Raw genomic sequence first — 13822 nt, forward strand, 5'->3', positions numbered from 1 at the left:
ATTTGGACAATAATTCACAAATACAAACGAAACGCTACAGTTGCGCATTTATGGTAAAATGCCAATTTTACCACTTTCAAATTGAGAACTAAACAAGGCGCATGAAGCGAAATCGCCGGGAACGAGCAGGGGCACGACCACCCTGAGACCAGAACCGTCGCGCTCGGCCATCTTTCTGCACGACGCCGTCGTTACACGAGCTCGCAGTGATGTCATGTCGATGCACACATGGACGTGTACTCCGTCTCCTTGGTGCCACAGTCAGCACACGCGTCTGGTGAAGTGGCTCATCCCCTGGTAGGCCCAGCACCGAAGCTTCGACGACCACGTGCTAGCTTGAGGCCGTTGAGGTGTTGACGAAGAGTTTACTTGTGGCGCTCGATACGGATGGTGGTGAACCGGTAATGGTGGTTGTTTGCTCACATTATTCTTCTGAACGAACGATCGACGCAGGTAGAGGGACACGTTTCCGAAGAAAGGGATAGGACCTCGTGAAACTAACTATGATTTTGATAACTGAATAACAACATAGTTACGAGAACTAACGGTTTGTCATGTGCTTGTAGGTTTTAAAACTTCAGGCATGCAAACTAAATTATGGCAAGATTCAAATCATGGTATTCAAATGTCCAATATATGGTATCTAGAATTATTCTACAAGCCACGATATTCAAATCATGTACTCAACTCAAGTGACAGCATCCAAACAACAGTATTCAAATCACGGTATTCAACTCAGAAAAAATGCACTGGACGATCCGAGGCTCACCCAAAGTGACCACTGAATCATCCGGTGCTACTATTTTTGCTAGCTGTTGGGTTAACGACCACCTCGGGTGTCTGAGCTATTTATACCCCATCTACTCACCTATTATGAGTAGCTGGATTGTGCACAAGCCCATTGATGACTAAGACTCATCAAGAACACATCCATACCACTAAAAGTGTAAAAGTGATAACCCAAGACTTAGCACGAGATTAGAAGAGTGATCGGTGCTAGGATAGACCTAGAGTGAGTAAGTGCAAAGTGTTGGTACCTTGTGATTGGTCCAAAGAGTAAACCGCCATTGTAAGCTTGCGTGCCGGCACCTTGTGAACTTAGTGGCTCTCCAGCAAGTCTTCGACCTTCCGGGTTGGTGTGGAGCGGCGATGACGAACGTGCGCGGGGACGAGGAGACCTCTTCCTTCGTGGAGAAACTCCATAGTGGATACAACGTCAAGGTGTTGGAAGAGAGTGAGTAGTAACCCTTGCCTTCGTGGCAAGCCCGTCTTGGTGAGAGCTTTTGTGACGAGCTCAAGACCTTAATCGTAGGAGACTTGGTGACCGGGATCATATCCTTAGTGGAGCTACAACGTAGATCGCTATGGGTAACATTTGCCTACCGATACCACGAGATAAAATCGCTGTGCTGAGTTTACATCTTTCTAACCTACTCCTTTTACATTTCCACATTTTATTCTTGTAACTCGAGTGTATCCTGTTATGATTGACTTTATGTTTCAAAACTCTTTGCGGATGCAACCACATATACAAATTTAGATAACACAATCTAATCCATGTTTTGATGCTTTCCAGTAGAAGTCATATATAGGTTAAAATTTTAAATTTGCTTAATGCACCACTTCCCTCGGCACTGATTCCTTGCAGTTTCCTCTAACTACTACACGGTTAGTGGTCTAACCGTCCGATCCAGCCGTTGACCAGCGTCCATGAGAAAACTGGAGGCAAAAAATTCCACTCGCTCATCTCACAAAACTGGAGGGATCAAGTAGGAAGCATTTATTATCACCGTCGTCTAAGCTAGATTCATCACTCGAGTCATCTAGCTACCGCACAAAGAATCGCCTATGATGCAGTTCAGCGGCGGCACGGCAAGCGTGCTTCCTCCGCGGGCGCCGGGGAGCCTCGAGCCCGACTACTCCACGCGGAGCATCTACCGCGATTCGATTCGGAGAGTCTCCGTCTCCAGCGGCCTGTCCACGTCGGCGCGGTTCTTCCTCCCAACCGGCGGCGACACTGCTACCTCGGCGGGAGGAGGAGCCTACTGCTGGTCGAGCGCTAGCTCGGCCTCCTGGGATGCATCGGCCGGTTGGTCTTCCGTGTCCCTGTCCTTCTCGTCCGATGGCGACCTGTGCTTCTCCGACTGGGGTGCTGCGGACCCAGATGGAGACGACGAGCTCCGCACCATCGCGCGGCAGATGGCCCATGACGGCTGCATGAAGGGCCTCATCCGAGGGTTCAGCGCTGGACGCTCGAGCTCGTCGTCATCAGCGCACTACGGATGCCTCGGCCCCGACTCCAGCGCCAGCCGCGAAGAGCTCCTTCTCCTGGGCAGCTGGTTCTCAGAGCTGGATGTGGAGTGGGTTCTCCCTACCGGGCAAGGAGACAGGACGCAGCTCCAGCTCCAGCTCCACCTGGAGGATGGATGCGCCTCCATCCAAGATTTGACGGAGAGGTGGATCAAAGCTCTCAAGACCATGGTGCAGGTGCTCCGCATCACGCAACTGGACCTCCGCGCAAAGAAGCCAGCCGCCGGGAATGGAATCTGGCACTTCATGCTGCTGGCCACCGGGAAAACGGCGGAGCGCGAGCAAGAGGTGGCCCAGTTCACGCGGTTTGCCGAGGTGAGCCTCCTCAGGATGCTTGACTTCGTTGACGCCGTGGCGGACGCGGCTCTAAACGACGACCACTCGCCGGAGACGCTCCCCGGGATGTTGCAGGTGTACACCTGCGTCCTGGATGACTCGCCGACCGTCCTGTCCTTGTTCGACGAAGCGTCCAGCACCACCTCCACCTCCATGTTCGAGGCCATGAATGATGTCTTCCTGCGGAAGAGGAACAAGCTGAGCGACGCCATAAGGAGCATGATAGAGAAGGTTACAGTTTCCTTCTTAAGGGACCGCTGCATCTGGACAGCCTCGCTGGAGGAGGCTGGGGGAGTCCACAAGACCACCATGCTGATGATGAACTACGTCATGTTCCTTTCGCGGATCCAAGGTGCGCTCAGTTTCGGCATGCACGATTCAAGCCCCGTGGTCAACCTCATCAAGGATGTGATCTCCTGCTTGGAGAAGCAACTCGAGAGGACGTCCAATTTGATATCTGACCCAGGATTACGCTACTTATACTTGATGAACAATTACAGCTTCATTTCAAAGAAGGTTTCATCTTTGCTCTTGCCACCATGGACTCTGATGGAAGACCACAAGATCGAGAAGCCCAGAAAAAGAGATTCCGTGAGAAGACTTCCCCCAATGGAGGATTATGTTAACCAGCCAGATCCAAATCTTCGAGCCAAAATCGAAACAGATTCGAACTTGGATGGCCTTGTCAAGACCCAGAGCTTCATAGAAGCTTACCTCGATGCCTCTTGGGAGCCAGTGATGTCTTGCTTGAACCATGCCATACCTCACGGCTTCCTGAGATGCGGCAGGGCACTGGATAAATTCGAATCAGAATTCCAGAGAACGTACGCCATGCAAAAGCATTGGAAGGTTCCAAACCCTGAGCTTAGGAAGAGATTGCGCAAAGCCATCATCGAGAAAGTCATTCCAGGTTACAGCAAGCACTTGGCGGAGCAAACGGCCAAGTGGAAGAGCATTAGACAACCTAAGAATACTCCCCTTGAACTGGAGCAGCTACTTGAAGAATTGTTTGAAGGATGATTGGTCGTGTTCGTGTCGGCCATGTATAATGAAAGAGGTTTGTTACGGTGCTTGCATTGAAAGGAACCAGAGGTTCCTCCCCGTCTTCAAAAAAAGGATGTTTCAATTGAAATAGGGGTAGCTTAGTACTTACCTCTTCTGCACGGCCCTACTCGACGTGGCCGCCGAGGCCGACCTCGCCGAGCCCCGGTACGTGTACTTCGCCTCCACAGGCGCGTTCCTCGCGCTCATGCTGCGCCTGCCGGCGTTCCGTGAGGACCTCACCGCCGGTGCCGCTGTCCTACATGCCGGCGTGCCTGTCGAGGGACAAGGTCGGCAACTATGAGTGGTTCGAGGACTACGGGCGCCGCTTCATGGGCGCCAGCGGCATCGTCATCAACTCCTCGGTCGAGCTCGAGGTCCTCGCCGCGATCGCGGAAGGCCCGCTGCGTGCCTGGCCGCCTGGCTCCGGCGGTCCACGCCATCGGCCCCGTGCTCTGGTTCGTGGCGCTCGAGCAGACGCACGCGTGCGTCCAGTGGCTCGACGCGCAGCAGCCAGCCTCGGTCGTGTACTCGTGTTCCTCTGCTTCGGAAGCAAGGGGTTCGTCGACAAGGCGCAGGTTCGGCGTGCCGATGGTGTCGTGGCTGCTGTACGGCGAGCAGCACCTGAACGCGTTCGAGCTCGGCAGGGTCATGGGCGTCGCTGTCCAGCTGAAGGATATAAACACTTATACACACTGGAAAATTTCCAGTGATAATTGAAGATGCGAGCAGCAAGAATGCCCTGTTCGAGTGAGACGGACAGGTCTCTGCACTCGAGGTGGCACGGTGGTAGGAGGAGATGGGGTAGCGTGCCACAGAGACGGATGCGGCGGCGCTGGCAGGGAGGGGATACGGCGCTGTGCCGGAGGGGACGGGGAAGTGAGGGGATGCGGCGGCGCCGGCAGCGAAGGAATGCGGCGGCGTGAGTCACCAATGCTGGCATTTGGGCCGATAGAACGTATGGGCCGACTAGCTAAATTAAAATACCAATATTTAGTTTCTCGTAACATGTTCCTTCCACTTTTCAACCATTAGATCTAGACCCGTGAACGGCTATTAATATTCTCAAGCACAGTAAAATCTCTCATAATGAAATATTGTTTTTATGTACACGTGCATTTAGATAAAAGCAAGAATCAGGGACACGTCATAAGCTAGACAAGGTCCCTACTTGCGAAACTATTGTACATTTTTGTAAATCTTTTGATTAACATAATCCATTCGATGTCGTTGACAAAACACTTTACACAAACATGTAGGATCTTCGGTAGATTGGTTAATAATCCAGTTTCTCTCACCACTTTCCTGCACACGGGCCTACCAGTTTCAGTGGCCCCGATTTGGTGCGGCGCCTCTCTTTTTTTCCTCGGCCTCGTGTGGGATTGGAAAGCGTCGAAGACGAAGAGGGCCATGGCTCATATGCCAGATCGTACATTGGGCAGCCGGCTCAAGAAATCAGAATGGCGTACGAAAATACGAAGAGAAATACTGAGGTTTTTTAAAAGTTCGTCAAAGCGTCCGTGACGGCTCATGCAAGTTGGTTTGTGAACGGGCATTTTGATTCATCAAAGATTAACTTGTGTACAGAGATAGTTCTGTATTTGAAAAGATCTTAAAACCTTAGCTTTTGGCCTCTCGAACTCTATGTTAATGTGATCTAGGTCCGAGTTCGAGATTACCTAACATAAGGCCTTAAAACTTAAGGATTATGGACTCAGTGACTCAATTCCCAGCAATCTTCCGGAAATTATTTCTTACCCATCTTCTAGGATTTGAGATTTGTGCTATCTTCTTGGACAGTTGGATTCAACCAACCTATTTATTTTTTTTTTGAAAAGTAAACCACCTTTTCCTTCGCCCATCACAGGGCACATGCATGCGCGCACTAGTTAGGAAGGAGCTGTCGCCTTTTGACTCTTGAGGGATGGAGACACCGTGTCCCTCTGGGATTTGCCCCGAAGGTGGGCGATGCTTTTGGTTTTCAAATTTAAAATGTATTTTTCTCTCAAACCGTAGATTCTTTTTCGAATCTGTTTAAACTCTCTACGTTACTGTGAGATCCAATATAAATATATTTTCCTATTTTTTAAAACTCTACATTTCAGATGAAGTACCTGAATATTTTGAGTAAATTACTTCAACATTTTCTAAAAATGCTGAACTAGTTTATTTGAAATGTTGAATTTGGTTTCAAAAAATGCTGAATATACTATTTAAGAAATTTTTACTATACGGCTCAACATTTTCTTAAAAATGTTGAATTAGTTTTTTTTAATATACCAGTTCAACATTTTCAACTGTTTTAACATTTTTGGTATATGGATCAGCATTTTTATTTACAATATTGAATTATTTTTTTAATATACTAGTTTTCAATATGCCATTTAAACATTTGTTATATACTATTTCAATATTTTTGAAAAATATTGAATTAGATTTTACAAAATGTTGATTTTTTTCAAATGTTGGACTGGTTCAATGAAAATGTTGAATATGTTATTACAAGGATTAGAGTAGAAAAAGGAAATGGAATATAAAAATGTCGAAGCACCTTGCTCTCTCCGTGCCTGCTCGCAACGACGTGCTTTTGCGCTGTGCTGCTGTTATCTTGCGCTTGCTTTTTTAGATCTCTCCACCTTTTATTTATTCAAAGTTTTGGGAGTACGAATTACAAACACTATTCGGTGGTGTTAGAAATCACATGCTTACTGACCTGACTATAAATTAAATCGAGCTCGTGCATGTGCATTGTTGTTGGATCTTCTGCTTTTGTGCACGACCTCAACAGCCCTGCATTGATCTCCCGGATGACTTGTCCATAGCTGCTCATGCCAGCCTCTTGAAGATTCTTAACGATACTAGCACAATTACTCGCCAATCTAAATTTCTGAATGAGTAGGTCGCTTGCTAGTGCCAGATCTTCTCAGCATACCAGCTGTTCCGCTGTCTCGGCATATGTTACCCGCTTGAGTACCACATGTTGTCTTGCCCTTGCTGCATGTTGTTGCTTGCCGTCTGGGCCGTAAGCTGCTGGGCCTATGGGCTGCGCGATGTCTAGATATATTATCAAGGGTAGATGGATGTACAGGAACCCCAAAAAAAAAACAAATCCACGATGTTTAGGGACCTACTCCTTGATGACTTCGAGGAGGGTCAAGCGCTTCGCATTTGTGGGCCCATCTATGCAAAGGCTTATGCTCATCATATATGATCAGATGGATCAAGCAGGTAATGGTACTTTTTTTCAACTAAAAGAGGCACTTTGCCCATCAAGACCGACTAAAAAGCAATGGAAGCATGATGATCTTGCTTCTAGCCTCAACTGCTACCGACAAGAGGATTATCACGGTGCGTTCAGGCTTAGAGCGGGGTTTTGGGTTGTTGCTTGACCGACCAATCGACTCTGTGGCAAGGCGTTGGCGTGGGGTGAGGGAAAATCAGTGGTTATCACGGTGGGGTCAGCGGGCACGGATCCGGTAGTGAGGACATAGGGAGGGAGTTTGATGCGCTTCTGCACGTACTCCTTCCATCCTGAAAAACAATTCATTCTGCGATTCAAAATTTATCATAAAAATAAGTCGCTATACTCAATTAGCATCAAATATGGCTAAAAAATAGGGACAATCGAGATTATTTTACCTTTGTGTTATTCTGAAATTTCTAGGATGACTTATTTTTTGGGACGGATATGGCTAAAAAATAGGGACAATCGAGATTATTTTACCTTTGTGTTATTCTAAAATTTCTAGGATGACTTGTTTTTTGGGACGGGAAGTATACGGGAGGTAAGAGAGATGCACCGTGCAAGTTCGACGGCCAACTATTGGATGAAAAGCGTATTGATTCTGCTCATCAATCGAGAAAATAATTTCTTTTCAGCATCGTTGGCGTGCACCTTTTGGTCATGGGTGGTGACCCAGATTCAAATTGCAAAGCAAATTAAAAGGGACATACATGCTATGCTCATTGCTTAATCAATGGCAATGAAATTTTTTGGAACAACGGGTAGGAATTCTACGTGGCATATAGTATATCAAAGGTAGTGGATGAATGGTAATAATCAATGGATTCGCTAAATGTACATAAATTTTTGCAAGTAGAGACGCTGTCTAATGTATTTTTTTCTCTCTAAATGTACAAGTATATAGTCACCAATATGAAGATTCATCCTTCGAACAACTCTTCTATTAGCTCCTCTAGTTCAAGGGGAGTGCTCATCGCGGGTCTATTGCTCTTCCCTCTCGCCAACCTCTGTGTCAAGTATTGGTTGTAACCTGAAATGACTTTCTCAATGATGGCTTTGCGCAATCTCTTCCTAAGCTCAGGGTTCGGAACCTTCCACATCCTTTGCGTGGCGCAAGTTCTCTGGAACTCTAATATGAATCTATCTAGCGCCCTGCCGCATTTCAGGAAGCCGCGAGGTATGTCATGGTACAAGCAAGACATCACCGGCTCCCAAGAGGCATCGAGGTAAGCTTCCATGAAGCTCTGGATCTTGATAAACCCATCGAGATTCGAATCCGTTTCTATTTCTGCCCTGATACTCGGATCAGGCTGGTTAACACCATCCTCCATTGGGTGGAGTCTTTCTCTGGAACCTCTGGACCTCTCTATCTTGTAACCTTCGAACGGCGGCAGGAGCAAGGACGAAAACTTCTCTGAAATGAAGCTGAAATTGTTCATCAAGAATATGTACCGCAATCCAGGGTCCGAGATGAAATTGGACGCCTTCTCGAGCTGCTTCTCCGAGGATGAGATCATTTTCTTGATGAGGTCGGCAACCGAGCTTGAGCAGTAATCATGATGTTCGGACAAGAACATTCTGAAGCGGTGTTGTTGGTCCTGCAGGACCAAATTGAGCGCACCTTCGTTTCGCCATAGCAGCATGACGTAGATCATCACCAGCCTGGTGGTCTTGTGGACGCCCCCGGCTGAGGCCGGCGAGACTCTCCAGCAGTCGTTCGTCAAGAAGGAAGCTCTGACCACCTCCATCATGCCCCATATGGCGTCGCTGAGCTTGCTCCTCTTCCGCAGGAAGATGCCATTCATGGCGTCGAACATGGAGGTAGTAAAGGACGATTCTTTGAACAGGGTGAGGACGGCCGGCGAGTCATCCACGACGCAGGTGTACACCTGCAACATCCCCGGCAGCGCCTCCGCCGCCGCCTGGTCGTCGTCTAGAGCGGCGTCGACCACGGCGTCCACGAAGTCAAGCATCCTGAGGATGCTCGCCTCCGCAAACCGCGCGAACTGGGCCACCTCCTGCTCGCGCTCCGCCATTTTCCCGGTGGCCAGCAGCATGAAGTACCTGATGGCCTTCCTGACGCCGATGGCGGCCGGCCTGTTGGCGCGTAGCTCCATCTGCGTGATGCAGAGCACCTGCACCATGGTCTTGAGTGCTTTGATCCACCTCTCCATCAAATCGAGGAGCAAGGGGCAGCCATCCTCCATGTCCAGGTACGGCCGCACCTTGTCCCCTTCCCTGGTGAGAAGAACCCACTCCACATTCAGCTCCGAGAACCACCTCCCAAGAAGGAGCTCTTCGGGGCCGGGGCCGAGAACGAGGCCTCCGCCGCAGTGCGCCGATGACGAGCCGCCGGCAGCGCCGAACGATCGGATGAGGTCCTTCACGTAACCGTCACGGACCATCTGCAGTGCGATGGCTCGGAGCTCCTCGACTCCATCGAGGCAGCCGGAGAAGCACAGATCGTCGGAGGATGAGAAGGACAAGGGCACGGTCGAGTAACGGGCCGATGCATCCGAGGCCGGACTGGAGGAGGTCGAGCTAGAGGTAGAGCTCGACCTCGACCAGCAGTAATAGGCCCCTTCTCCGGCCGCAGCGTCGCAGCTGGCGGGGAAGAACCGCGCCGCCGACCTGCACAGGCCGCCGGGGACGGAGGCTCTTCGGATCGACTCGCGGTAGGTGCGCAGCTTCTGGATGCTCCCCAGCTCCGGCGAATTCATGCTCGTTGTGCCGCCGCCGTACTGCATCACCTGCGATTCTGTTTGCGGTGAGCCGGTGACTAGAGCTCGAGGTCTCGACTCTCGAGTGATCAACTTTGCTCTGGTTGCGTGAGGAAATGATGTACTCCGTAAATTGTAATCATGTATTCATATCATACAATTTATTTCAGACGAGGCTAATCTTGCGTTCAGATGTAATTCGCACATGTGTATCCTCAACAACCTCAAAGCTGGCAGTCTAGCTCGTGGTTCGACGAAGCTTCGTACATGCTATTCCGGTTCCGGACCGGAACTCCGGGGACACGTACTCCAGTCATGCGTTGACGTCTGCAGCGAGCGCATCGACGATAGCGATCGCTCCCGACGACGGCGTCGGGGAGGAGAAGCGTGACGATTCTGGTCTGCTCTGCAGCCTCTGCTGGGTGAACGATCCTGCATGCCTGCCCCCGCTAGTTACAGGGTACAGGCAGAGTCAGACATGCACCGCTTTCGGACCCACCGTGTCATCCTAATCCAACATCCTGACATCGTATCATCCCAAAAAAATCTAAACAGTCAATCTCAATTCCAAACACCTGTAAAAATAATTCCAGTTCCAATTTTATGAGCAATGCCAAGGAAAAAAGTAAAGAAACCTGCACCAATTAAGGGAAACACAAAACATTTAGGGAAAAACCCAAGCATTTTTTGGGATCCAAAGCCATTTCACATATCACCATCACAAGCCGCTCGCCAGAGTCCGAGCACCCTAGCGAGTTGCGCATCGTCAGTGGAAGTCAAAGCACAAACTAAAGGGCAAGGCAAGGCAGCGTATCTCAGCCACCTATTGCAGTAGCCTGGTAACATTCTCCAGCATACCTACCAGGACCACTGGACATAATTTTTTCAGATTCACATACTCTTGGCTAGCCACCACATTATCTATTTTGCCCGATGATATGCGATAAATTCTACGCAAGCATTTCAGAGATTGTTGCAATGATGCTGGTCTGCTAGAGCCAGTGTAGCAGCCACGTTCTCTACATCAGGACTCTTGCAAAGAATACCTTCGCAAATCTGCTTCAGTCTTCTCACATCATACCTATCTGCAGCAACCAGCAAGTGCTTAATCATCTCCTCCCTATCATCGCGCGTCGAAACCTTCCATGTCTGGCATCGAATCCGTGTAAATGAAATGAAGCAACGCTCTGAAAACATCAGGCTGCATGTCTTGGACGGTTATGTGCTGGCTGGTCTTCTCCTCCATTGGCCCATAGAGCTCCGCCTCGAAGACCGGCGACCGCATCGCAAGCACAATCCTATGGGCAGGAAAAGCCTCGCCTCCGACCTTCAATGTCACGTCCGCCCCTTTCTTCCCCACAAGCAACTTTCCAAGATTGTCCGACAGGTCCGAGGGCGGCACGGGCACCTCACCAAAGTCCAGCTCTACCCGTGGTTTCTTGTTGGTTACCACAGTGACGTCACACTCGATCACGATGCTGTCGTCGCGCATGTACGGCGACGCTTCCAGCACGCTCTTCTTCTTGAAACGGCTCGTGCCCAAGGTGCTACCCCAACCGTAGGCTTTCGTGGTGAACAGCCTTGGTTTCGCCACGTGGCACAGGACCACGGACTGCCCGGTGGCCTGCTGATCGACCAGCCTCAGGTCGAAGGTTGCCATGGCCTCGGCGTTCTTGCTTACAAGCTCGAGGTAGACCGCGGCGTAGTCCGTGTGCCTGTCTCGCCAGGCGCCGTCGGCCCGTCGGGGTAGCAGCGGACGCGCCAGTTGTGGCCGCGCCGACGGCGAAGGCGGCGGACTGGATGAATCTGCCGCCGCCGCCACGGACGACGAGGCCCCTCTGCGAGATGTAGTCGGAGATCTTGAACGCGTGCGTCCCCCGCGCCGTCTCTAGGCTGCACGTCGACGCCGTCCTTGCTCGTGGCCTTTCGGATGCCGCCATGGCGGCGGCGGCGGCGGCGGCGCCAAGGGTGGGGGGTTTGTGCGACGTAGCTAGGCAGGAGGAGGGAGGGTTAAGTGAAGGACTGGGATCCCGTCAACGACGCACGTACGATTCCGAGGGGATCGTTCCAAGCCGTGGATCGATCAGGGTCTCTGACTCTCTGCACTTTCGGATCTCGAACAGAGATATCAACGAGACAAACGATCACAACGCAAGAAAACGAGTTTCGTTAAATTTCGACCCTTTATTCAGGAAAAAAAAGTCGCATACGACGTCATCTCCATCTCCAAATCCTGTCCATGACATGCAGTCATGCACGACAATGTACGCGATATCGATCTGACAAAATATGTGGCCAAGCCAAGAACACGAGAGGTTCCCAATTTGACGAGTGACCAAAGTATCGAACAACCAGCTTCAACTCATGGTTCCATATGTACTCATGTACACTAACTACAATTCTACAAACAACAAGAAACAAAGAAGATAACCACTATAAAAATTAAGTTGCATCTTCCATCGATCCCTGTTCCATGGATGTACAATTTTTGCGGAACAGCACGATGCAAAGAAAGCAATGCAACAGAATCTATATGCAACTAAAACCTCGACAAACAAGCTTGAGATAGCCGAATCGATCTAGCATGTCACAACAGGTTTTTAACCGCCTGCAACTAACTGATACTACGATCAGAAATCGTCGCCCCTGACGACGCCCTCGTTGGCAAGCTCGCAGGCGTCGATCCAGTCGCTGTAGACGTCGATGGGCTCCGTGAGCGCGTGGGCGCTGGTGAAGTAGACGTCCTTGCAGACCTCGCACCGGGCCGTGGCGATCCGGTCCTTGAGGTTGATGGTGCACTCGACGCTGGCTCGGCTGTTGCAGAAGGGGCAGTCGAAGGCCTTCTCCAGCTTCGCCTTCTTCGGCGGCGGCGCCTTCGTCTTCCTCGACTTCCTCTTCCCCATCCCGCCGCCGGCAGACGATCGATGCCCTAGCAGCAGAGACCTCTCTCTTCGCGTGCGCTTGCGAAGGATGAGAAGTCGAGGCGATGGACGATGATAGCCCGCTACGTGATGGGAGCCTTGGGAGCCCTTAGTTCTTTATATACGGCGACGACGGTCCACGGGCCAATGGTCCAGTCATCATCTGTTGTCAATCGCCGAGTCCGAGTTGAGTCGTCTAACCGCCTGCTCCGACCCTGCTTGGTGGCGTCCTGCAGCATACTGTAGTCCTTGCGGAGAACGGACGGACAAAGATTGGTTGAGCGTGTGTGCGTGTCCTGTGCTGATGATCCGTGTCGGAGCCGCATCTGCACTCACGGGAACAAACCCAACTGCTTTATCTGGACAAGCTATCTAGGTACATAGTTAAAATTATATTCTTAAGGCGATGCATGATGAATGTGCACCAACTGTTGAAGGAGGTAAAAGATAAAGAAAGGGATGTCGCAAAAGAAAAATAATATATTATAGCATCTCCTTGGTTGTTCATGTTATGATGGCTACGAGCTACTATCCAGTAGTCTACCACTGCCGCATCACTAGTATATCTTTCGATGTACGTACATTTGAGCTAGCACAGTAGGTCACCTTCAATATAGGTACGGGATGCATGGAGGATTGAGAAACAACTGGAAAAGGTATAATAAATTGGAGCCTAGGTGTTCGGCTAAAAATTTCAAACATCTTTGACTCGCTTAGGCACTTGATGTAAGGAATATAATAAATAATTCATTTGAGATGGAATACTTTGGCAGGACGTAAATGCTTGCAGGTTGGGGGAAGATTTTTCCTTTTTCCTATTTCCTAGAAAAAGAATAGTCTCTGACCTAGCCAAATTTTTAATGCAATTTTTATATTTTTTAATAGGTCCCACCTTAGTTTGAGCTAAGCGAGTTTGCAGGTTGAAGCTTGTTTTGCCAAGCTAGCACCCTACAATGCATCCACATTTGCACCTTCCTAAGAAAACATACACTAAAACTGTCCTTAATTATAAAACATATCTGCTATTCATCGCTACCATCTTTATGAAATTGTGATAAGTACAGTATGCGCCATCATGTCACAATGTCAGGCCCGATCAACCGATTAGGGTAGATTTATTGACATTTTGAGGCGTACTATAATAGCTTCCCCCACATCGATGGCGTACGTGATCTACGCTCTAGTGTAGCACAATGTGAGGGTGGTAGTAGGACCTCATTAGACACCCTTCGGCGATCTGTGTGTTGACC

At 49.8% G+C, this 13822-nt stretch overlaps 3 protein-coding genes and 1 pseudogene across 3 annotated transcripts; 1 reads left to right on the forward strand and 3 right to left on the reverse strand.

Annotated features, from left to right (window-relative positions):
• The first annotated feature begins 1739 nt into the window (after positions 1–1739).
• On the forward strand, positions 1740–4799 carry LOC117852055 (exocyst complex component EXO70A1). The gene has a single exon (XM_034733985.2). It carries the CDS (start codon positions 1849–1851, stop codon positions 3664–3666), a length of 1818 nt encoding a protein of 605 aa, XP_034589876.1. The 5' UTR covers positions 1740–1848; the 3' UTR covers positions 3667–4799.
• A 2931-nt stretch (positions 4800–7730) lies between these two features.
• Positions 7731–9819, reverse strand: LOC117852054 (exocyst complex component EXO70E2). Its single transcript, XM_034733984.2, has one exon. It carries the CDS (start codon positions 9676–9678, stop codon positions 7852–7854), a length of 1827 nt encoding a protein of 608 aa, XP_034589875.1. The 5' UTR covers positions 9679–9819; the 3' UTR covers positions 7731–7851.
• Positions 9820–9992: 173 nt separating this feature from the next.
• Positions 9993–11591, reverse strand: LOC117853353 (BTB/POZ and MATH domain-containing protein 1-like; annotated as a pseudogene).
• Positions 11592–12281: 690 nt separating this feature from the next.
• Positions 12282–12810, reverse strand: LOC117853354 (transcription elongation factor 1 homolog). Its single transcript, XM_034735740.2, has one exon. It carries the CDS (start codon positions 12552–12554, stop codon positions 12282–12284), a length of 273 nt encoding a protein of 90 aa, XP_034591631.1. The 5' UTR covers positions 12555–12810.
• Positions 12811–13822: the final 1012 nt, after the last annotated feature.

Source organism: Setaria viridis, chromosome 4 (assembly GCF_005286985.2).
Source record: "Setaria viridis chromosome 4, Setaria_viridis_v4.0, whole genome shotgun sequence".
Taxonomy (NCBI): Eukaryota; Viridiplantae; Streptophyta; class Magnoliopsida; order Poales; family Poaceae; genus Setaria; species Setaria viridis.